This window comes from Bos mutus, chromosome 6, assembly GCF_027580195.1.
Source record: "Bos mutus isolate GX-2022 chromosome 6, NWIPB_WYAK_1.1, whole genome shotgun sequence".
Classification (NCBI taxonomy): Eukaryota; Metazoa; Chordata; class Mammalia; order Artiodactyla; family Bovidae; genus Bos; species Bos mutus.
The window spans coordinates 29,515,580-29,541,696 of record NC_091622.1 but is presented as its reverse complement, the minus strand read 5'-3'; the positions used below and the strand labels follow the sequence as shown (position 1 = coordinate 29,541,696).

The 26,117-nt window shown below is 37.5% G+C and overlaps 1 protein-coding gene across 18 annotated transcripts in view; it reads left to right on the top strand.

The window, feature by feature from the left end:
- Window positions 1-26,117, top strand: part of BMPR1B (bone morphogenetic protein receptor type 1B) — a 449,200-nt gene that overhangs the window by 312,098 nt on the left and 110,985 nt on the right. For 2 of the 18 annotated variants that reach the window (XM_070372129.1, XM_070372118.1), the window contains exon 1: window positions 24,692-25,002. The exons of 14 other annotated variants lie outside the window; for them this stretch is intronic. Coding sequence is in view for 1 of the 4 variants with exons in the window: in XM_005907859.3 (XP_005907921.1) it covers window positions 24,930-25,002 (73 nt within the window). In the remaining 3 variants the exon portion in view is untranslated. Of the gene's footprint in view, window positions 1-24,656; window positions 25,003-26,117 lie in introns of those variants that run through there. 2 more of the 18 variants (XM_005907859.3, XM_070372137.1) reach the window with 2 other exon arrangements.

Genomic DNA, 26,117 nt, shown 5'->3' with positions numbered 1-26,117 from the left:
AAGTATCTTTTTGTGCACTGTTACTAGTAAGCAGCCAAAACAGGTGTGTTTTCTAACCACACTGATTAAGTAACTACCTTAATCAGCATTTCTCAGATTCTGTTAGGGTGTACTTCGTTTAGAATACTAGAAATCATATATAATGATTTGGTACACTTTTTCTGTGAATTTTGGCAGATAATTCAATATTTGAAACAAAAGATGAAATTGAAGGAAATTGTGTTGAAGTTCTAGGTAATCTTTGCTATTTACCCTTTAAAAAAATCACATGATACACCCAGTCCAGAGTTTGAATGTTATTGTCTATGACAAGAAAATGCTTTTATTTCTGTGGTGTTTATAAATGCCTATATTTACAACTCTCTTTGTAACATCGGTGGAGTTTCTGAAATTTGAGTTTATAAAAAGAATATGGAATTAAGTTAATATATGACTATTACAATATTCAAGTAATATATACATAAATCTACTGCTAGTTTAAATCAATTAGAGGGATTTAATTTAAAGTCTGTTTTCCTCGTGACAGGACTAAAGAGAACAACCCTATTTATTGCAGGAAGGTCTGTGTTATGGATTTTCAATAATGTCTTGGAGCTCAGGTTAGATACAGTGAGTGGAAGCTACTCTGTTAGTATCATACTCAAGTTAAAAATGAGAAAAACTTTCAATGCTTTCTTTACCTCCATAGTGAAAGTCAAAGTCACTGGTCATGTCCGACTCTTTGCGACCCTGTGAATTCTCCAGGCCAAAATACTACAGTGGGTAGCCTATCCCTTCTCCAGGGGATCTTCCCGACCCAGGAATCAAACCAGGGTCTCCTGCATTGCAGGGATTCTTTACCAGCTGAGCTACCAGGGAAGCCCAAGAACAGGTGTATTTTCTTTACCATAAAATTGCCACTAACTTTATTCTCTTATGTGAAATTACTTACCATTTCTAATGAAGAGTCCATAGGGCTGAAGATAAATCAAATCTAACACATTTAAACACACATACCCCCCAAACTTTGCTCCATACCTTTCTTTCCTCTCCTTAGAGACTTCAGCCTTCTCCTTTATAGCATGCCTGCCAACAAAACTTCTCGTATGGTAAAATGTTTTCAATTTATATGTTCTTTCCATCTCTTATGTCAGAGACCCTTGAAGTTACTTCAGATCTCAAAGCAATGATGGCAAGCCTTCAACACTCACTTCTTTTAAAATAAGTTTATATGCATTTGTGTAATACATTTTCTGGTTCTCTGGCTTTGAAGCCTCTGCCACAAATGAAACAGACCTCTCACACAAAATACATTTTAATGTATGCATGCTTATACACATGAATGAGAACGTATATAATACAAGAAGTCCTAATGTGAAGATTTAAATACTGAACAATATCTTACAGGTTACAAGCTTTCACATATGTTCTGTCGTTTGTTCAGTATGACAATATTGTGAGGAATAAGGGGATTTCTGTTTTCTAGCAAGAACTGATGCTAAGAGGGATTAATTGTGGTAGAGATGGAATCTGTGACCCTTAGTCTAATGTACTTTTTATTAGACCACACTAAAAATTCTATTTTAAAACCCAGCAAGATGACACTGCTTATTAATAGAACGGTTGAATTAAGAATTGTCGAATCTATCTATAATGTAGCCTATGAGGCCAACACTTTTAGCTACTTGAATAATGATTCTAGCAGCTAATATAATAGAGTCTATATTTGCACACTGCATAGCCTTTGTCCATTAAAGGAAAATGTAACATTAATTGATTTATTGATTTTGCTTTTAGAAAACTCCATTTTCTCTTTGATGAGAGATGATTGGTCTTGACAGTTGAAGGTATTTATTGCATTTCAGATTAAAATTTTATCTGCCAGACGAGTGTCTCAGCCTCATAGGGTTTCCCCACTCTCTAGGATTCTACTGGCTTCTTCTCCTTCCAAGATCAGTGCTGTTGCAAACTTAAGAAGCCTCGTGGTATTGAGAGAGGTGTGTCCGGTCCTGGTACTATCCTATGTAACCCGCTGCATCTACCTCTGTGAGGACTGCCCTCCTGTTGGCTCAGTCCATGGTCTAAGCTATTCTAGAACACAGTCCACAAGCGATGGTATCTGTAAATGTAGTATCAGCACAGATAATACAACTTACTTCATCCATCCCATAGATGTCAATTGTGTCTGTTGTGTGCCAGGCACAGTTACAGATGCTTTGGATTTTGTAGTGACCATGACAAAGTACCTGCTTCCAAGTGCTGATATTTAGAAGGAAATGGCCAATAAATACAAAACAGAGATCCTCAAATCAGACATGACCTGAAGAAAATGTTAGGAAAGTTGGCATTTATTTTTCTTAGGCTGGCCACAGAACTGAAATCTAAATAAGGAGAATAAGTTAGAGGGACAAGTGAAGGGACTGTGAGATTAAAGGAGTGTGTTGTGCTCGAGGGCTAAAGAGAACAGCATTCAGAGGACATTTTGGGCAAAGGGGAAAGTGATAGGAGATGAGGTCAAAGAAGCAGGCAGAGGCTGAAACATGTGGGCCACAGTAGCAAGTGTGGTTTTCTTTGTAATTGGAGGTTTTAAGTAGGAAAGTAGCATGTGATTTACACTTTGCAGATGTTTCTTTGGTTGCTGAGTGGAGTACTCCCTCTGAGGCAGGACGTATGGAATCAGTATCCTAAAGGAGGCTATTCTATGAGTTTCTGCAGGACTGTAATTTAGTCTAGAATTTTTGCAGTGGAAGTGCTGAAAAGTGGTTCAATTTAGGATATATTTTGGATATAGTACTACCAAGTCGTGATATAATGTATTGAATATAAGACCTGAGAGAAAGAGAGGAATTAAGGAAGATCTAATGATTTATTAGATCTAATTCATTAAGACAGATCTAATGATTCCCTAGTGAAGGTCAGGGAAGCCTGGCGTTCTGCAGTCCATGGGGTTACAGAATCAGACAAGACTGAGTGACTGAACCACAACAATGATTTGTGAACAGAAAATATCTCTTGTAAAGGGTTAAAATGGTAACAGCTTACCTGGCTGGTTTGCTTTCATTCACTCGTTCATTGTTGTGGAAGTGTGAAGTATCTTGATAGAATCCGCACTTTACACTCAAATTGTTTCCTAGAAGTTGCTGCTTCAGTTGGTTCAAACACACCTATTAGCCAGAAGAAGAGAAAATGGGATACATGTTGGAATGCACTTTTCAATTTCGAAATGGTTTTCAGAAACGTTATTAGGAATCATATTTTGAATATCTGTTGTAGAACTGTGATCAAAGTGTCAGTTCACTAAAATGGTTTTCTGATGACCGTAGTTTTATTTACCAAGAGAGAAGGTAAAGAACATTGCTCATATTTGTGCTATGAATTTGAAAGACCTGATATGGTAATAATAACCTATTTTAAGATAGCACATATAATCATTAAACCTTTGTTTAGGTTTTAGCATGACTAGCATAGATTTGTGATTGTGTTTTTTTGGGTCACAAGTACACTTGACATTATGTCAGCGCCCCTTGTGTAATCAATGTGTAACAGTGTATCTTTGCTCATTTTATAGAACATAACTTCATGATATGCAGGTTGATATTTGTGTCTTCTAATTTATAACATTTTCTTCATACAAATCATCTATTTGATTTTGTAATCTTAATGAAGAATTAAACCCCAAATGATAATAGAAAAAATAATTCAGTTATTACACAAAGGTATAGACTTCAGAATATCCTTGTAAAGCTGTACGTTTGTAAAGTTACCAAATAACTTTGTGTCCATACTGACTCCATCCACTTTCAGCATGATTTCTCACTATTTCTTAGTCCAGGTACTTTATATATTATATTCTCAGTTTTGTTACTCATTAAAATGAGTAACATTACTCATTTTTTAAAATACTTTTCCTTTAATGTTTATATAATTCTTAGATACCATTCGAAGTTGTCCCTATAATGTCTATATTATTTTAGATAAAAATAATAATTGCCAGATTACTCGGGATTTAATTTAAAAAATGAGTGAAGTATACCATAGTTATATATCTATATAGTCTGTGCTTTTAAAAATGAAAGGCAAATTTTTCTTAGCTAAATTCTTAAAATTATCCAGCTTATTACTTCTTTCTCTGTGGCCAATTAAAAAAGAAGTAGTACTCCATGGGGTTGCAAAGAGTCGGACACGACTGAGTGACTGAACTGAACTGAGTACTCTCTAGGGTCAGAAGACCAGTTAGCATTGTTTGTCAAACAAAATGAAAAGAAATATTTGATTCCAAACTGAGAAGAATCTATTTCTCATTTAACTTATTTTTTTCTCATGTGTTTCACTTGATTTAAAAAAAAGAAAAATTAAAATTATAATACTAATTGATTTGTCAGTTAATCTCTTAGAGTCTGAAATGTTTAGTTATCTGAAGTTATCTGATTAAAAATGTTGAAGGGGGAAAACCAGAATTTCTCCATTTCTCATGACCAAATCCTACATGCTTTTCTCTCAGAATGTGGATCTGAGAGGGAAACCCAGCTTGCTTTATTATTCATCTTTCCTTTTCAACTGGATGATAAAGGCTGAGCCATCACATCAAGCCTATTCTGAAGATGTCCTGAGTAACAATAAACCCTTTGTGATGAAAATAGCACAGGGTAGCTATTGACAAAGTTAAAAATCCTGAACTTACTTATAATCTATATTACAATGTACTTTGCACATCAGCAGTCTTCTGCTTATTGACTGGGAAAATATAAGTTAAAATGGATTATCTTAAATAGAATATAAAGTTTTTCATTTTCAGCCTTGTACTTTAACCACCAAACCACTCAGATAATTAAGTTGGTAGATGAGATGCCGGCTTTTATGCACATATATTGCCTGATGTGTTCTATACTTTTTATTAGGGGTGGTAATAATTAATCATCTTTTATCTGTGTGTTACTTTCTACTTGATGATACTTTTTGCTATGTCAAAGATTGTTTTGCAGAAATAACCTGACCACAGTGGAAGAACCCCTAGAGTAAAGGAAAGCACCCTAAGATTCAGATGAATTAACTTAATGAAGATGGTGTCTTCAGTGCAGAGGCAACAGGAAGGCAGGACCAGAAGCATTTACCCCAGGAGGTTATATATAGGATGATTGGAGACATTCCTAGAGACAATGAATCACTGGCATTTATTTAAGAGAGAGGCTATTTCACTCAGAGGGCTCATGCTGGAATTAACTGGTGTCATTTTGAAGGAGGGTTTTGCTAATTGGCATCTCCCAATTGTATATAATGCCAACACCTTTTTGTATTAATTATTTCCTGTAAGCATAACTCAGTAAAGGAAAACTCGTTGCAGGTTTATAAAGATTTAAGAGGAACTGTTGCAATTTAATTGGTTTCCAAAAGCCCTATGTGAACCAAAACAGTTGGTTGGCATTATTTGTATAATGTTTTGTTGTTTGACGTTGCGAGCATTATGTTCATGTATTGTGGTGATGGCCTGCTGAGTAATTGCAAGGTTCATTATACTACCAAGACTGTCAAGGGGCATTTATGGATATTCATGTGCAGTGAACCCTTGAACTTGAACTGGTCATTCTTCTCTCCCATGTCTGAAATTGTGTTTACTCTAAATGGCAGGAGAAACTTTAATTATGAGACTAGTAAAGAGGAAAAATTACCTAAGTTAAAGTTTAAAGTGATAAAAAGTGATCAATGTATTTAAAAATGTACCTGCAATTTTTCCTTTCTACTATTAAAATGTTATAGTGCTGACACATAATTGCATGTTAATAAATACATATGTATGTTTACCCACACATACCTCTTGAGTTTTGCTTTTTAAATTTCTTTGATATTTCAAAAGTTTTTGAATCAATGTGCAATGCTTGGATCATATTTTTAAATTTCACATTAATATTTTCAATTTTTTATTAATATTTGGCCAGTAAATAGAATTTCTACAGTATAAATAATGGATTTCTAATTTTTTACATTGAAATATATTTTGGGTGCACATTTGTCATGAAACAGTATGTCTTTGAAATACTTTAAAAAGCTTAGATTATGAGTTTCTTTGAGAGTACAGATGACATTATTATGGTAGAAGGGATTTCTTTATGAGTGTCCCTCCACTAGACTTTTAAATTCTTGAGAATAGAAGCATTCCATTAACTAATCTATGTATCCTGTCTCCAAGTGCTCAATGCATAGTGCATGTTCAATGAAATCTTGCGGAACTGAACTGAAGAGAGCTGAGAGAAAAGCAGGAATATAAGAGAAAATTGTAATTGAAAATACAGATACAAGTAGAATGTGGAGCACATGGAAACTGGTGGCAAGAGATGAAACTGGAGAATGAGGCGGGGCAGATGCTTCTGTTGCAGGTGATTGGATCAGATAGAGACAATGTTATGGAGCCACTGCAGGATTTTAAGCAGTTAATCATTCTTCACAGTGTTACAGAGGATGGAAATGGGGCAGGAGTAGATCAACTCTCTGATTCACCCTGGCTGGGATATAGTATTTTGGAAGCCTGGGTTGGGCAAAGGTTGTTTCCCCCCACCCCCTTAAAAAAAAACAAACCTCTTAAAAAAATTAATTTTGGTAAAACATACATACAATAAAATTTGCTACCTTAATGATTTTTACATGTTACAATTCAGTAGTGTTAAATATGTCCACATTATTGGGCAAAGTTGAAACTCATTCTGTTCAGGCAGTCGTAGCATAATACATCATGCTGAGTGACTTAAGCGACCATGGACATCTATTTTTCACAGTTCTGGAGGCCTGAAAGTCCAAGATCATGGTGCCAGAATATTGGATTCCTGGTGATGACCCCCTTCCTGGAGTTAGATTGCTGTCTCCTTATAGAGCAGAGAGAGACAGAGAACACAACAGAGTTAGCTCAGATCCCTCTTCCTCCTCTTATAAAGACACTAATCCCATTATGGGGGCCTTACCTTCATGACCTCATCTAAGCTTGATTATCTTCAAAAGGCCCCACCTTCAAATACTATCATATTGAGGGGTTATGGCTTCATCATATGAATAACAGCATTTATATTTTTGTGACTGGTTTATTTCACTCAGTATAATGTCTTTAAGGTTCATCCATTCTGTAGTATATGTCAGAATTTCCTTCCCTTAAAAGGCTGAATAATGCATCATCATGTGAACATTCCATATTTTCTCTATCCATTCATCTATTGTAAAACTCTTGAGTTACTATTACCTTTTAGCCCTTGTGTATAATGTTACTATGCACATGGGTGTGTAACTATCTTCTCAAAATTCTGCTTTCAATTCATTTGGATATATATCCAGAAGTAGAATTGTTAGATTATAAAGTAATTCTGTTTATGATTTTTTAAAGAGTTACTCTTTTCCATACCAGCTGTACCATTTTACATTCCCACCAACAAGGGTTTCAGGTTCTTCACATCCTCTCCAAATAATTATTTTGTTTTTGTTGATAATAGCTATTCTGTTGGGTATGAGATGATATCTCATTGTGATTTTAATTTACATTTCCCTAGTGATTAGTGATGTTGAGCGCCTTTTTGTGTGCTCGTTGGCCATTTATATATCTTCTTTGAAGAAATGTCTATGTAAAGTCTTTGCCCATTTTTAAAATTGGGTTGTGTTTTGTTTTTGTTGTTGTTGCTGCTGCTGCTAAGTTGCTTCAGTTATGTTCGACTCTTTGCAACCCCATAGACAGCTGCCCACCAGGCTCCCCCATCCCTGGGATTCTCCAGGCAAGAACACTGGAGTGGGTTGCCATTTCCTTCTCCAATGCATGAAAGTAAAAAGTGAAAGTGAAGTCACTCAGTCATGTCTGACTCTTCGAGACCCCATGGACTGCAGCCTACCAGGCTCCTCCATCCATGGGATTTTCTAGGCAAGAACACTGGAGTGGGTTGCCATTTCCTTCTCCAATGTGTGAAAGTGAAAAGTGAAAGTGAAGTTGCTCAGTTGTGTCTGACTTGTAGCGTCTCCATGGACTGCAGCCCACCAGGCTCCTCCGTCCATGGGATTTTCTAGGCAAGAGTACTGGAGTGGCTTGCCATTTCCTTCTTCGTTGTTGTTGAGTTCTAGGCATTCTTACATATTCGGGATAATAGCCCTTTATCAGATATATGATTTACATGATTTCTTCCATTTCATAGGTTGCTTTTTCATGCTATATTAAGTTGCTTTTTCATGCTATTGATTGTATTCTTTGATGCACAGAGGTTTTAAGTTTTATGTTTACTTTATCTATTTTTTAAATTGCCTATGGTTTTGAAATTATATCCAAAGAATCATTGCCCAATGAAGGAATGTGAAACGTTTCCCATATGTTTTCCTTTAAGAGTCTTATACTTTTAGTTCCTATGATTAGTTCTTTGATCCATTTAGAGTTCATTTTTGTATGTTGTATAAGGTAGGGATTCATCTTTACTTTTTACATGTGGATATTCATATTTTCCCAAAACCACTTGTTTAAAAGACTGTCCTTTCCTTATGGTTTTGACAGTCTTGTTGATGCTTCCTGCTGGAGCAAAGGAAGAAAAGGGCCTTTGGTGCATGGAAATGAGAAATGGACTTAAGAGACAGAATCTTGGAGAGACACCAGAAACTTCCTAAATAAGATAATCCTGGAGGCAATTTCAGGAAAAAGATGGTGGAACCTTTAAAAGCACAAAAGGGAAGATTTAGAGCAACTTCTAGAGCCAGAAAGAGTGAGAAAATAATGTTTTGTTTGTTTTCAAAAAATATGTGAAGTAAACAAGGAGGGAAGTGTAAAAAGTGTGGAAAAAGATGAATGATAGGCAGTTTACCTTAAGGAAATATAAAGTGTCCTATGGAAAACAGTAGGCATAAATAGTTATAATGAAGGGTGAGGTAATAAGATATGTGTCATAGACATGTCAAGTACTATGGAAGTTTGGAAAAGGAAACAATTATTTCTACCAAGGGAATGAGTTGGGTCTTCCTGGATATATTGCTCAAAATTTCAGGTTGAAAGCAACAGAAACCAACTATGATTAATTTACACAGAAAACAAAGCTACTAAGAGGATATTTGCTAGTTCATAGATTATCCAGGAAGAAATCTGGATTCATCCAGGAGGTGATGTAATTCCAACTGAGCTATTTCAAATCCTAAAAAGTGATGCTGTTAAAGTGTTGCACTCAGTATGCCAGCAAATTTGGAAAACTCAGCAGTGGAGACAAGATTTGAAAAGGCCAATTTTCATTCCAGTATCAAGGAAGGGCAATGCCATAGAATGTTCAAACTACCACACAGTTGCAATCATTTCACATGCTAACCAAGGTAATGCTCAAAATCCTTCAAGCTAGACTTCAATAGTGCATGAACCGAGAACTTCTGTATGAACAAGCTGGATTTAGAAAAGGCAGAAGAACCAGATATCAAATTGTCAACATTTGTTGCATGGTGGAAAAAAGCAAGGGAATTCCAGAAAAAATCTAGTTTTGCTTCATCGACTATGCTTAAGCCTTTGACTGTGTGGATCATGATAAACTGTGGAAAATTCTTCAAGAGATGGGAATACCAGACCACCTTACCTGTCTCCTGAGAAATCTATACACAGATCAAGAAACAGCCATTAGAACTAGACATGGAACAATAGGCTGATTCAAAATTGGGAAAGGAGTGTATCAAAGCTGTATATTGTCACCCTGCTTATTTAACTTCTATGCAGAGTACATCATGTGAAATGCTGGGCTGGATGAAGCTCAAGCTGGAATCAATATTGCTGGGAGAAATGTCAGTAACTTCAGATATGAAAATGACACCACCCTAATGGCAGAAAGTGAAGGAAACTAAAGATCCTCTTGATAAGGTTGAAAGAGAAGAATGAAAAAGCTGACTTAAAACTCAACATTCAAAAAATTAAGATCATGGCATCCGACCCCATCACTTCATGGCAAATAGATAGGGAAAAATTGGAAGCAGTGATAGACTGTTTTCTTGGGCTCCAAAATCACTGCAGTGGGTGACTGCAGCCGTGAAATTAAAAGATGCTTGCTCCTTGGAAGAAAAGCTATAACAAAACTAGACTTTGCATTAAAAAGCAGAGATATCACTTTGCTGACAAAGGTCTGTCTAGGCAAATATATGATTTTTCTAGTAGTCATGTATGGATGTAAGAGTTGGACCATGAAGAAGACTGAGTGTTGAAGAATTGATGCTTTTGAATTGTGGTGCTGGAGAAGACTCTTGAGAATCCCTTGGACTGCCAGGAGATCAAACCAGTCAGTCCTAAAGGAAATCAACCCCACATATTCATTGGAAGGACTGATGCTGAAGCTGAAACTCCATTACTTTGGCAACTGATGCAAAGAGCCAACTCATTGCAAAAGAACCTAATGCTTGAAAAGGTTGTGGGCAGGATGAGAAGGGGAAGACAGAGGATGAGATGGCTGGATGGCATCACCTATTCAATAGACATGAATTGGAGCAAACTCTGGGAGATGGTGAAGCCTGGTGTGCTGCAGTCCATCGGGTCTCTGAGAGTTGGATACGACTGAGCAATTGAACAACAACCAGGAAGAAATGAGAACCAAGTCTGGAAGACACACTACCTAGAACTGTATTTAAAATTGCAGCTCAGTATTCATCTTGTAAGAAGGACAGCAGTGTCACCAGTTCAGCATGGGCATTCTCACTTACCTGCTCGCATCTTCAATGCTAGGTCCAGATGTTACACCTGTACCTGGTACTGCTGCTGCCTTTGGAAGCACTGGTCAGAATGTATGCCCTGAGCTCTTTGGTAGCTTTGTGTAAAGTCTGGGAGAGGCACATCTGATTTGGAAGGTTTTGGTCCTATAGTCATGTCCTAGCTGCTAGAGAGGCAAAGAAAGTGAATCTGTGAAATTTTTTACCTTCTATTTTGGTAGAGTTCTGTCTCAAACAAATGGAAAATGCCCAACACTTAGGAATTGAGAAGGGCTTAAAGCTAGGTGATTGCAAAGCATGGTAACATCCACAGGGTTAAGAGAGGTAGAATTTGGAGTGCTGTTAAAGTAATGATAGTATTTAGACTTGCGTTTGTAGTTGGAAATAGGGGAGTGGTGGTTCAAAAAAATAGGTTTAGCCTCGTAGTCAAAATGATACTAGCTGAAACCTGGGCTTTACAAAGGAAAACATTTGAGAGAAGAAATCATTGGGAAAGAATCATGGTTATCTATATTATATGAACATGAGAGGAAAGAAACTTGGATGAATAGGCCCTCATTATGAAAACCAAATGAAGAGCTTCTAGTGAGACCTTAGTAAATTCTCTGTGTTCAATTTACTTTTAAATGAATGAGGATTTTAAGAGGGAAAGTAGAGACAGTGCCACATGGCCAGGGGACAGAAAGGATTTGTTGAGTTTTGAAAGAAGAATTTCATTAGAATGGTGGTGATAGAATCTAAAAGCAAGTAGAGATTTACAAGGAAAAAGGAATTGGGTTGAGAGTAAAGTGGCAGTAAGGGTCAGGTGCTTGAGGAAGTGAGAGATAAGGCTCGTCAAAGAAAATACTTGGGAAAAAAGATTAATTGAGCATCTACCGCATAGTAACCGTTGCGAGTGCTTGCAGAATCTAAGTGAACAATGGACAAAGATCAGTGCCCAGGGGGTCCTTATTCTCTGCAAGGGTGAGGGGAGCCAAGTAGTTAACAATAAAAATAGCTAGTTTAATTTTATAGTGGTTAAAGGTGGTAAGTAGACAAAACTAGTAAAGCAGAGTAAGAAAAATTAGTTGGATTTGTTCATCTTTGAAAGAAGAATTTCTTTGGAATGGTGGGAATACAGGTCTAGTAGGGACTGGTTGGAGTTTGGGGAAGGGAGTGTTGCAGTGGTTCATGGGGTATAGGATAGGCTTCACTGATTTGAGAATGGAACCAAGACTTGAAGAAGGTGATGGAGGGAGCTAAGTAGATATCTAAGGAGGGAGTGTTGCAGGCAGAGGAATGGGAGACCCAGAGTTCTGAGCCGGGGCATGCTTGATGTGTTTGAGGAACAGGATGAGGAAGGGGGAGAGTAGAGGAAGAACCCAGTGAGGTATTTGGCAGCCACCTTTTATATGACCTTGTAAACCACCACAGGGACTTCAGAAGGACATCCTAAGCGTCTACTCTAGGACTCACAGCTTTTTGATACTTTTTGTAGCCCACTATGGGGTTAATCTGAATCTTCATGTACAATTCAGAAAGACTTCAAACTTGCTTTTCATAGGCTATTTTTATTTTTAACAACTTCCAGAAAGAGATACTGAAAAACCAATAAAGATAATGTTAAAAAAGAGATGCAAAGTGAGGCAAGATTCTTTACTGAAGAGACAGAAGGCAAACTGCGATTTAGTTTTTTTTTTGCCTCAGAGTGAAGTGAACATCTTGTTCAATTGTCAATTTCTGATTATATACATATAATTTAATGAAAAATTGAACACCACTTTTAAACAAGTGTTTCTAAAAGAGCAGCTATTGCTTTTGAACTTCCTCTTTTCCTTTTTTTTTTTTTAAAACAAATTTTTTAGTAAAGGTGCTAATGAGATGTATTGAGGACTCAGAATAGAAATTATGGTGACTATTTAAATCAGATTGATCATCTGGATTGGCCTTAAATCATCTGAATAAATTCAGGTTTTACTCATGTCAATTAAGGTTGAATTTGAACCTTTTGGCATAATCCTGAAGATAACTCTCTGGTTGACTAAAATTTTCAGTTTTCAGTTGGGTATTTGATAGTAACAGACATGGCCACACAGGTTGTTGACTAACTATAGTATAATAAGAAACATAGAGCAAAGTGAACAGATAAAGGAATGCCTGTGTAACTAAGATTTTTGTATTATACAAGAGTGGTATTAGAATTTCATATATTTTCATTAGACTAGTGGGGATTTTGTTTCTAATATGCCACTGATTTTATCTGCTATTGTGGTCTGTAAAGCTCATCTTTTTCATCTCCATAATTTAAGCATCTTATTTTTGTCACTTCATGTACATTTAGTATCCTCTGATTTGGCTATAATGCTTTGGATGGAGCATGGAAGAAAGGGTTTCACTAAGACTGAAGTCTGATTTCGCTGTACGGTGATATACTCTGATTGAATAAGGTCTATGTGTGGGGTTTTTTTTTTTAATTTATTTATTAAAAACTATTGGTTTAAACATTCAAACCAACCCTGAAACTTGCGAAAATTCTCCAGATATGGGGTATATTAGACAGGCTTTAATGAAGCTATTATAGAAAATGTTTCTTCTCATAAAAAACTCGAAACACTAAACAGCTGTGCTTTGTATCTGGGGACAGGTGAAGGAAGATAGGGAATTATATGCATGCGTGTGTATTTATACAAGATACAATATATTTCAGGCATCCTTTTGGTATCAACCATCTGTCATTAGGAAAGTATTTTCAATATACACAGTTGACTTCTGGCTGGTAGAAGAGATGACAGGTCTAGCATGTTATGATTCTGAACTGAAAATTGTGACAGTCTTACTTCTCATATTTGAAAATATTTTTGCATGTACATAGATTTTCAGTGTCACATTAAATCAAAATTAGCTTTCAGTAACCCTTGTATTTCTTCTACCATCAATTTGTAAAAGACTACTAAGAGCTAAGTCTGCTAAGAAATGTGGAAATCATATACTGGCAGCACGACTGTTGAAAAAATACCCTGAAAAAGCTGATGGATGCTAAATAAAACCAAACTTTTCTTTGTTATAAATGTCTTCTCTTTTACATTAAGAAACTTTTCCTCATGTGATTCCTTATATACATACTTAGGTATTTTCCAAAGAGTGGAAAACAGATTTTCTAGGAGCTGGCTCCATATGGTATGTGAACTTAAGCATATATTCTTCAAATGTTTAAATAGGCCTATACTTTAACTCCTTTTATATTTCTTTATTTGTGTAAACTAAGATGCACCTTCCTTCTAATTTATATTCAGAGGAATTTACAAGGAAACATACAAAGTAAACATTTTTTGTATAATAACTTAAATATAAATTCTTATTTTCAGTTTAATACCAGTTCAAGTTGGATTTGCATGAAATCAATGCATAATTGACTCTAGGATGAAATAAGAGTAGAGTGATAGTAATTGTCTTTAAGAATTGATTTTTAAATGATGACTTTTATAATGGCTAACAAGAGATGCAGAGAGATACTTGGAGGTTTTGCTTTTATGCTTAGGGGTGCATTAGTACTAATTTGATAAGATAATATCCTTTGGAAGAGAGCTTCAGGTAGGACAAGTTAGTAGCTTCTGTGGTTCATTATTTTCCCAGTGAGTAACTTTAATACTGAAGAGACTGGGGCCAAAGTATTAAAACAACAAAAATCCTTTTCGCACACAGTTCCTTGCAAGTGGGGTGAAGTAGATCTTCTCAACAGCTTTCTCATGTGTGAAGAAGATAGCATCTTTCATTAAAACAAACTTGGACTCATCTGTTGGAGTGGGGAGTGCATTACATTGTCCTGGTGACTTCCTGCACCCACTTTTTCTTTCTAAGTTGACGGAGTTGCCGCACTATACCTGCTGAAGCACAGGTTGACTGAAGGGAAAACAGTCTTTGCTCCCTCACCTTAGCTGCTTCACTGGTTTGATAAACGTACCCTGAAGGGCTGCTGGAAAAGTTAAAAAAAGATGTATACAAGACACTGCTTTAAATCAATGAACATAAGCTTATGTTTTAATTATTATTAATACACTTTTTATAAACAACTAATACACACAGTCTAGAGGCAAGTTACATCTCTCACTTTTATCTGAAACTGCTGACCTCTGAATTCACCGCTTTGATTACCGGAGTGTCTCTTGTCCCATTCCTCTGAATCCACAGGTTTAGGATTGAAGGTATCTGATCACTCATTTGCTCTAGCCTTCAGAATTTCTGGTAGTCATGTTCTTTGAATGAATCTTATCAGCCCATGTCTCTGAGTCTTCCATCAACTGAGTGGATGGTTTCTGCCCCAGTTATTTCTTGCAGAGCAGGAGCATGTGAGTCTCTAGCCAGTGAAATACTGGTGACTGATCCTATCTACCTGTGACCAGTTCCAGGCCTCTTTGGCTCAGGCTTACTCTGTATTCTCATCTGTAAGTGGGAATGATATCCCTGGTGGCTCAGACAGTAAAGAGCCTGCCTGCAACGTGGGAGACCCTGGTTTGATCCCTGAGTCAGGAATATCCCCTTGAGAAGGAAGTGGCAATCCATTCCAGTATTCTTGCCTGGGCAACCCCATGAACAGAGAGCCTGGTGGTTTATGTAGTCCGTGGGGTCGCAAAGAATCAGACCCAACTGAGTGACTAACGTTCACTCCCTCACACAAGGAGCAGTGAGGACCAATGAGGCAATGTATGTTAGTTACATAATGTAGAGCCTAAAGAATAAAAGTTCACCAAGTGGTGTGTAACATCAATAGCATCATCATCCTATAATCTTTTAGAAATAGCCTATTTATCCTCCCTGGGTTACTTACTTTCCAGCTCCTGTCAAGACATCTCCCTCTCATTCAAATTTAGCTTCTTATCTGACGTAGTCATACTGACCAGGTGATGGACTGAATAGCATGCAGTGAATAGCATACAGAATAATCTCACATTTATGTATCACCTGGTTCCCTATTCCTGGAGCACAAGTGTGACCTTCAGTTCAGTTCAGTCATATTCTTTGGCACTCAGCTTTCTTTATAGTCCAACTCTCACATCCATCAGTTCAGTTCAGTCCAGTTGCTCAGTCGGGTCCAACTCTTTGCAACCCCATGAACTGCAGCACACCAGGCCTCCCTGTCCATCAACTCCCTGTCTAACTCCCAGAGTTCACCCAAACTCATGTCCATTGAGTCGGTGATGCCATCCAACCATCTCATCCTCTGTCATCCCCCTTTCCTCCTGGCCCCAATCTTTCCCATCATCAGGGTCTTTTCAGATGAGTCAGCTCTTTGCATGAGGTGGCCAAAGTGTTGGAGTTTGAGCTTCAACATCAGTCCTTCTAGTGAACACCCAGGACTGATCTCCTTTAGGATGGACTGGTTGGATCTCCTTGCAGTCCAAGGGACTCTCAAGAGTCTTCTCCAACACCACAGTTCAAAAGCATCAATTCTTTGGTGCTCAGCTTTCTTCACAGTCCAACTCTCACATCCATACATGATCACTGGAAAAACCATAGCTTTGACTGGATGGACCCTTTGTTGACAAAGTAATGTCTCTGCTTTTTAATATGCTGTTAAAAGTTATGACCAGCTGGTCATAACTTTTCTTCCAAGGAGTAAGTGTCTTTTAATTTCATGGCTGCAGTCACCATTTGCAGTGATTTAGGATCCCAAGGAAATAAAGGCTGTCACTCTTTCCACTGTTTCTCCATCTATTTGCCGTGAAGTGATGGGACCGGATGCCATGATCTTCATTTTCTGCATGTTGAGCTTTAAGCCAACTTTTTCACTCTCTTCTTTCACTTTCATCAAGAGTCTCTTTAGTTCTTCTTCACTTTCTGCCATAAGGGTGGTGTCATCTGCATATCTGAGGTTGTTGATATTTCTTCCGCAATCTTGATTCTCGCTTGTGCTTCCTCCAGCCCGGAGTTTCTCATAATGTACTCTACATATAAGTTAAGTAAGCAGAGTGACAATATACTGCCTTGACGTACTCCTTTTCCTATTTGGAACCAGTCTGTAGTTCATGTCCAGTTCTAACTGTTGCTTCCTGATCTGCATACACATTTCTCAAAAGGCAGGTCAGGCTTTCTGGTATTCCCATCTCTTTCAGAGTTTTCCACAGTTTGTTGTGATCCACACAGTCCAAGGCTTTGGCATAGTCCATAAAGCAGAAATAGATGTTTTTTCTGGAACTCTCTTGCTTTTTTGATGATCCAGCGGATGTTGACAATTTGATCTCTGGTTCCTCTGCCCTTTCTAAAACCAGCTTGAACATCTGGAAGTTCACAGTTCACATATTGCTGAAGCCTGGCTTGGAGAATTTTGAGCATTACTTTACTAGCGTGTGAGATGAGTGCAATGGTGCGGTTGTTAGAGTGTTCTTTGGCATTGCCTTTCTTTGGGATTGGAATGAAAACTGACCTTTTCCAGTACTGTGGCCACTGCTGAGTTTTCCAAATTTGCTGGCATATTGAGTGCAGCACTTTCACAGCATCATCTTTCAGGATTTGAAATAGCTGAACTGGAATTCCATCCCCATCCACTAGGTTTGTTCATAGTGATGCTTTCTAAGGCCCACTTGACTTCACATTCTAGGATGTTTGGCTTTAGGTGAGTGATCACACCATCATGATTATCTGGGTCATGAAAATCTTTTTTGTATAATTCTTCTGTGTATTCTTGCCACCTCTTCTTAATATCTTCTGCTTCTGTTAGGTGCATATCATTTCTGTCCTTTATTGAGCCCGTCTTTGCATGAAATGTTCCCTTGATATCGCTAATTTTTTTAGAGAGATCTCTAGTCTTTCCTATTCTGTTGTTTTTCTCTATTTCTTTGCAGTGATCACTGAGGAAGGCTTTCTTATCTCTCCTTGCTATTCTTTGGAACTCTGTATTCAAATGGGTATATCTTTCCTTTTCTCCTTTGCTTTTCTCTTCTCTTCTTTTCACAGCTATTTGTAAGGCCTCCTCAGACAGCTATTTTGCTTTTTTGCATTTCTTTTCCATGGGGATGGTCTTGATCCCAGTCTCCTATACAGTGTCACGAACCTCCATCCATAGTTCATCAGGCACTCTGTCTATCAGATCTAGTCCCTTAAATCTATTTCTCACTTCCACAGTATAATCATAAGGGATTTGATTTAGGTCATACCTGAATGGTCTAGTGGTTTTCCCCACTTAGCCTTTCTTTGCATCACACTGAAACCAGGTATTAATAGAATTATGCCTGTATGGGGTTCAGAGGTCCTAGGGCAGTCTGGAGGTTTATTATTGTTTTTTTTTTACGTTATACCTTATCTTAACAAACTACCTGAGTTAATTTTCATTAGTACTTTAATTGTGTAAGTTGCCTTTAATTCTCTGGTACTCTTTAATGTTAATTGGTTTTTTTTGTGTGTAGTATTCTTATCTTGTATGCAGGCTCTACAGGTCCTTGTTATATTCATGGTCTGACATAGGCTTTTTAAAAAAACCTCACAATCTCTAGGTAAATGATAGTGTCCTATATTTAAGATATTATTCTGTTAGAAAATTCCATGAAATATCTTTTTGTAATGGGTTTGTGCTGATGATCAAATTATACCCTCTAAGTCCATAGTGTTACATTATTTTAGGAGAATAAAGTTTGGGCTTATTTATTCTCTTTTATAAGCTCTCAGATCCCTTTACTGAGTTGTGAGGAGTAGCAATGATAAAAGACCAACACTGAAAGCCTGTATCAGAAGATATTATGTCTATTTCATAATATTGGGATTGTACCCTGTCCGTCCAGTCAAGGCTATGGTTTTTCCAGTAGTCATGTATGGATGTCAGAGTTGGACTGTGAAGAAAGCTGAGCACTGAAGAATTGATGCTTTTGAACTGTGGTGTAGGAGCAGACTCTTGAGAGTCCCTTGGACTGCAAGGAGATTCAACCAGTCCATTCTAAAGGAGATCAGTCCTGGGTGTTCTTTGGAAGGAATGATGCTAAAGCTGAAACTCCAGTACTTTGGCCACTTCATGCGAAGAGGTGACTCACTGGAAAAGACTCTGATGCTGGGAGGGATTGGGGGCAGGAGAGAAGGGGACAACAGAGGATGAGATGGCTGGATGGCATCACCAACTTGATGGACATGAGTTTGAGTGAACTCCAGGAGTTGCTGATGGACAGGGAAGCCTGGCGTGCTGTGATCCATGGGGTCGCAAAGAGTCAGACACGACTGAGCGACTGAACTGACTGACTGACTGACCCTGTTAATAATGATCATATTTTTATTAGGTAATAATGGCTTATGCTATTGATTGGTATTTAATTTCATTAAGATATGTTCAGAGTATTTTATCACAAATACTCTATTACTTTTATAAATGGCTCAAAAAGGATGCCTTCTATGATGGTTGTTATAAAATTCATAGTTTTAGTTTTTGATATATATCTTTAGTGAACAATTATTTCAGGAAAAAATATCAATCTGCTAAATTTATTGACCTTGTTTATAAGTAAAGGTTTGGAAATTTTAAAGCTGAAGTGCAATCTGGTTTTCTCTTTTTTACTTGTGTGTGAAATTTTTTTGTTGCTAGTGGTAACTGTAGAGAATTTTTTTCAAATAGCACCCTTTTAATAACAATGGTCTCCCCAAATATACTGTGGCATAGCTTTAAACTTTATTAAGTCTGTCTTGGACTCCCCCTTCCTCTCTCTGAGTAAATGGAAGAAAAGTTTGGCAGGCTCCATGCTGTGCACTTGATTGATGTCCAGAACATCTGAAGGACTTTTGTGTCCTGCCTGCTCTCCATGAGTGCATAATGTGTGAATACTTAAAGAAGGTCAGCCCTTATCACATGTAATCTAGGCCTGAAGGCAGATCAGCAGTGACAGTCATATCCCGTAAGTAAGAACACAAATCATCCTCTACATGCTTTAGACAAGTTGTGGGATATTTTTTCTCTCTTTTTACCCCTTCCCACTCATGGGGGGACCTTGGCAGAGCCATGAAAGCAGAGAGAAGACGTGCTCAGAATAATATGTCACTCTTCCGAGGGAGGAAGGGATTGTTTATTTGTCATGATGTGATGGTCTTTCACTGTGCAGCTGAAGGGAGCTTTGGGTTGTTAATGACTAGTGATGTGGAATGCTGCAAATTAGAATGGGGTGGGGAGGCAAGAGGCAGCCTGAAAGCCACTGAAGTTGTGGCCTTTGTAAACCCCAGAGTCAGGAAAAAAGGTTTTTTGCACACTTGAGTTCTATTGTTTATTTTTTCTCCGATAAGGGAGTAACTTTTTATATTATTTTGTAAGTGTAAAGCTGAAAATCAGAATGACAAGATGCATTAGCCAGTACAATTGTGAACACAGTTTTCTATTTTTTGTGCAACTAGTATGAAAGTATGAAGACTATTTTACTGCAGAACTCTGTGGCATTGTAGGTACTTAAAATGCTATGACTTCTAATAGGAGCAAGGAAAGAACTGTTTTTTATGTGTCTGTGTGTTTGAACAGAAGTTTAAAAGTAAACATTCCAAACAATATTAGCAGAGATGTTCAAGTGTTAAAATAACACTCACCTTATTGTTCTCATGGAGACTATTAAGGATATTGTTGCATTTTCTTACATAAAAAGGAAAATATTTTTCATCTAATCTCAAAAAGTTTACTAGTTTCTTTTGAAACCCAATCAGCTGCAAGAAGTAGTTGTGGTCAGGTCATACAATGAAAACTGCAGACACCCCATTCAGAGGCCGAGGCATTGCTTCCTATGCATGTAAGATAAAATCAAAAATCAAATTAGGAGCTATAGGGCCCTTCCTTCCCAATGTCTCTCTCCCACTCTGCTTTTCCAGCCCAGTTTCTCTGCTCTCAAGGCATATACAGGATTTCATGTTCTCAGCAAACATTGCTCTTTTTCTTGCTCATAAATGTCTGTACTGTCTGTCCTCTGCTTGGAATCCCTCTGCCTCCCTTCACGCAGTGAATTCCTACTTATCTTTGAAGACCCAGTTCAAATGCCTCTTCCCCACAAGTCCAATCCCACCCCCGGCCAGAATTAATCTTTGTTTATGCACTGTATTCTCCATGTTCCCTCGGCAGAGCCGGCCATGTCTGTAGTGCCTTGTCATGATTTGATTGTGTCTGTCTGCGCCCACTACAAGGTAGGCTTTGTCCTAAAGGCAGGTATGGTGTAATGTTCCCATACCCCCTTCACTTGACACAGTCCCCCACATATAGTTTAAAAAGCTGTGTCTATATATAAAATCAGGAGATTTGGAGGAGTTTTATGTGAAAATAAGTCACAAGTTGAAACTGTTAAAAAGTAGTCTCATATTTTCAAACTGCTTCTTGTATTTCTTCAATTGCATAATGACTTAATAAATGAGGTAAATAAAATAATTAAATCAATATTTGCCTTTGTGAGTATAATATGAATTTTTAAAACTCAATTATCCTAAGATATATTGTGTGTGTGTGTGTATGTGTATATATATATATAAAAATATCCTTGTTTTAATGATCATATTATTTGTGACAGGAAGAATTTGGCAAATGTCATATTAAAGAACATTATTGTTAATAAGGATTTTTTTTTTTTTGGTCAAGAGGCAGTAGAGTGATTAGTGAAAGTTGTCAGGAAGTTGACTATTTTCTGATGTCCTCCTATGTACTGGGCACTGTATTCAGTAACTTCTGTTCATTTACTTGTCTATTTGGTATAACAATGTTAACAGGTACTGAGCAGATTATAGGACAGAGAGTTTAAATAATTTACTTAAGATTACACAGATGACACAAACAGACTTTCTCTATAGATGGATCCACAAACCTAGAGTGAGTGCATCTGTGTATGAATTCTACAGATTATGCAGAGTGATGACTCGTATTCATATTGGTAATACTAGCTGCAGTCTTTTTTTTTTTTTCCTTGCCCCTCTCAGGTGTACAAATTCAATTTGATACCTTTCTTTCAATATTCTCTCAGAGCTTTCTTTGAAGCCTCATTTGGTGTGTACTTTACAGTGAGTGGGCTAAATCATATGCAAATATGGATTTTTTTTTTCTTTGCTAAGTCAGATTTCTGATCTGCATTACAAGACTTTTTAAAGATCTTTTGAGCCTGTTTGTCTGGAATCGAAGTGTGTGTTTTATACAACATCTCCTGCATTGTTGGTACCTAAAAGAAAGGTGAAAGGATTAGTTGCTCAGTTGTGTCTGACTCTTCGCGACCTCATAGACTGTAGCTCACTGGGCTCCTCTGTCCATGGAATTCTCCAGGCAAGGATACTGGAGTGGGTTGTCATTTCCTCCTCTAAGGGATATTCCTGACCCAGGGATTGAACCTGGGTCTCCTGTATTGCAGGCAGATTCTTTATCATTTGAGCCATCAGGGAAACCTGGCATATGTTAAATGGTAACGGCAAAATGGAGGGAATTAATAGGGCTACCTCTTGAATTTCTTCGTATAAGTTAAAAAAAAAAAAAAACAATCTGTATTGCCAAAAACTTTGACTAAATGAAAAACTGTCGTCAGTCTTCTAATTTTCACTTCTATTCACATGAGTGAGTGTGTGAGAATTGCTCAATCATGTCCGACTCTGTGAGACCACATAGACTGTAGCCCGCCAGGCTCCTCTGTCCATGGAATTCTCCAGGCAAGAATACTGGAGTGGGTTGCCATTTCCTTCTCCAGGGGATCTTCCTGACTCAGGGATCGAACCTGGGTCTCCTGCATTACAGGCAGATACTTTACCATCTGAGCTACCAGTGAAAGTGAAAGTCACTCAGTTGTGCCTGACTCTTTGCAACCCCATGGACTATATAGTCCATGGAATTCTCCAGGCCAGAATACTGGACTGGGTAGCCTTTCCCTTCTCCAGGGGATCTTCCCAACCCAGGGATCGAACCCATGTCTCCTGCATTGCAGGAGGATTCTTTACCAGCTGAGCCACGAGGGAAACCCTCTACTCACATAATTGGAGATTCAGGTTTACAGACTCATCTTATATTCTGAAATCTTAAACCTTTATAAAAATTCATTAAGCCAGTTCATGCTCAAAAGCCTGTCGGTTATTTATATGATATATAGCCTAAACTCTGTAACCTTAATTCAGAATCCTACACAATCTGCTTCCACTCTGTCTGGCTTTCTTTCCAACCATTTACTATAGGAGCCATCTGTTTCAGTAAGATTTTTTTTTGTCTCATGCTATTGCACATATAAAATATTTAATCCTGCCTCTAATGCTTGCTCATATAATTTCCTCTCTTTTCATCTTCTCTATCTCTGTATAAGTTCAATTCATATTTCAGCATCCAACTCTGCCTTCAGTGTTGGGCCCAGTCTAATCCATCCCTTACTCTGATTTTCCATCTTTATTCCATTTGAAGACACTTCATTTTAAAGTGACTACTGTTTTTTACTTAGTTCTCTATTACATATACACTGCTTTTTCTATGGTACTGTGAACCTCTTGAGTGCATTTACTTCAGCTAGCACATAGTTCATCAGAAATGGTTGCTGGTATGTCTTGTTTTGAACTGAATTAGGATTTTGGGGCAAGAGCAACTATTCCCTCTTTATGCTTTGTACCATTTGTGGATGCCCGTATTGGGGAAATGTGAGCAGTGGGAACTGTCCCACATTTTAGCCATTCACTCGTCATCCCAGAGCTTAAGGCTAGGTTCCAATTTGGCAATGGAACCATGTTGTGATGTGGCACTGAGCCGAATGTAGAAAGTTTGGACAAGAGGTTCTATTTGATTTTGGTTTGCTCTTCACTCACGTGACCCCTTTGATCCTGATCTCTCTTACTCATTTTAGTATGCTGCAGTCTCCCTAAAAGGAATATGGATAAATGATACTGAAAGATTATCTCATTTACCTCCCCAAACTTCTATTTTCCTGAGAAGTAAGGTCTGTGGATTCTGTGAAATGCTTAACATGTAGTTAAAGCTTAGAATATTCCAAAAATTTCTATGTGGTTATGTGTGAAATTCCATTTCATGAAATGGAACTGAGGATGTTGGCTTGATAGTATTAATAGCATTTATTAAATCCTAACAAGCAATTGTTCAGCTACTCTAAGACAGAGAATAGATTTGAATGCCATCCATTAGGATAGTGCTGGGAGTTGCTGGTGTGTGTGAAAAGAAGTGGGGGTGTCTCTTAAGAAGGGGAAGATAGCAGAGATTTTTTTTTCCAAGAAAGTTATTCTTAAAATTTCAAGTAAACTCATTCTAATGCTATCTTAGATATAACCATTGAATTATGTCTCTGCTCTCATACTCATATATCCTTTATCATGCAAATGGATTAGATTTAATAACTACTTTTGTTTCTTTCTATAACACTGAAAATTTGTTTATATTTTTTGCTGTTCTTTAATTATCAACAGTTCCCAGAGTGAATCAGAGTCTTGTAGTCCCTTAGTATCAGACAGGTCACTCAGAATATCATTAGAAAGTTGAAATATTACAAAATATTCATAGTTATATTGAGGCACAATTATAATTAATGTGTAAAACATTGAATAACTTACCTTGGTTTTATTCACATAATAAAATAGGTTAGGTCACAGTACTTTTTTTTTTGCTCTGTAGAAAACTTCAAACTATAGTCATATCAAATTAATTAATGAATAGCTTAACTGAAATCTTTCAACTTGGAATATTCATTAAAGATGGCTTTTGTATGGGACCCTTTTTTGTATCCATGCACTTGATTCAGAAGCATTTGCCTCATTATATAAATGTTGATGTAGTGTGAGAAAATGCCATAACGTGACACTTGGATGTGTTGCAACATTTCTATCGTATTATCAAAGAAAAAATTTTTATTTCTCTTTGTCTTTCTATGATTCCCAAAGAGTTACCATTCATGGCAGAGGGAAAAAAAAAAAAAGCAAAAACCCTTAACAGAAGAAATAAGCAGTTGCATGTCAGCACAGTATAGGTATGTGTATCTGCGGAATGTCTCCACAGCTGCCCAGGAGGTGTGGGGACTTCGGCATGGTCAGTCCGGAGCGAAGTCCCGCCTGCCCTGGCCTCTGTGTGGACAGCTGGGTCAGGCTCCTTTCTTAAGAAAACAACCCGGCCCGGGGTCCTCACCGCCCTTTGTTGTCCTCCCCACGAGGTGATCAGTTGAAGTCTCCGTGGTGACAGAACCAGTTTGTAACAGGCTTGTCTTTCACGGTCCTGTCTAGGGCTTGCTGGCAGGCTTGCCGGAAGCTCTGACAAGAGTGGCAGCAGAGGAGTCTCCGTGAAAGAAGGAAAGGCAAGAAACAGGAGGCTTAAACAGGCAGGTCACATTGACTGCTCTCCTGCTGCAATGGGTTGGCTGGACAAACTAAACTGGCAGCTTCACATTTCCTTGCTCATTCTTCTGTCTATGCACACGAGGGGTAAGAAGATCAGTGCCCCGCAGTACAGTGCTGACAGGGGACTCCGTGAATGTCTGGTTTCGTGGTTTTTATCACAGAAGGGAAAGTTCAGGGCAGAAGTTCAACGGCTAAACATTTCCAGCTCCCATCCTCCAACTGCTCTGTAACCTTACTACTTTCTCTGTCGGGGCAACGCTTTGTAGAGTGTGTGTCAGAATAATTTTAAAAGGGATGCGAAGTTTCTGTTTGTTCTAGCGATTAATTACGTGCAGTCTAATTTGGAACTCTGAGGATGAGGTTGAGTGTCAATATGCTGTGACAGTTTATATGATGAATTTAAGAAAACAGTGTAATAACCTTTGTTTTGATCATTTAAATTTATTTGAGTATTGTTAGGTTTTTTATAGTTAGCTAATTAACTTTGAAGTTCATTGTAATTTTACATGGATGCATTGAGTAAATCTGTAGTTTTATAATGGCAATAATTGTAATTTGTGAATATGTCATGTTTACCCATATTTAAGAACAGGGGCTTTCTTAAATGATCATTTTGTTCAGAAGAATTATTCTTGTATAAAGTTGCCTAAAGGAGAAAAAAAAATTAAAATTATTTTAAAGAGCTAAAAGAGTAATTATGAAAGTAGCTGAACTATTTTCAACTTAGAAGAAGGATAACTTAAAGTGGAACAATTATCTGTGATAGTGATTGGTAGTGAGGAAGTCACAAAGTTGTAAATAAGGAAATAGCCCTTTTATAAAATTCAGCCAGGTGACAAAGGGAATATGTGTGAGGTCGAAATGCATTTACAGGTCAGCCTCATATCCTGTGAATGCATTTAACAGAACTTGTTTGGCAGTACTGTTTACTTGAGAAGCATGTATTACCAATTGGCATATATTTGGATTGACACTTATAAGATTAATTTTTCATAATCTCGCAGTGTTCCATGACACTATGTAAGTATTATATTTTGTTGCTTGGCTCCATGAAAAAATGCTTTTAATTTCTGGTTATAGATACGTGTAATTCAAAAGACTTTTGTATGTTGATATGAGGAAACAACATGTAATTCATTTACCTGGTTGGCTAATTTATTTTCCAAAAATTGTCATAATCTGGTACCTTCTAGAAGAGA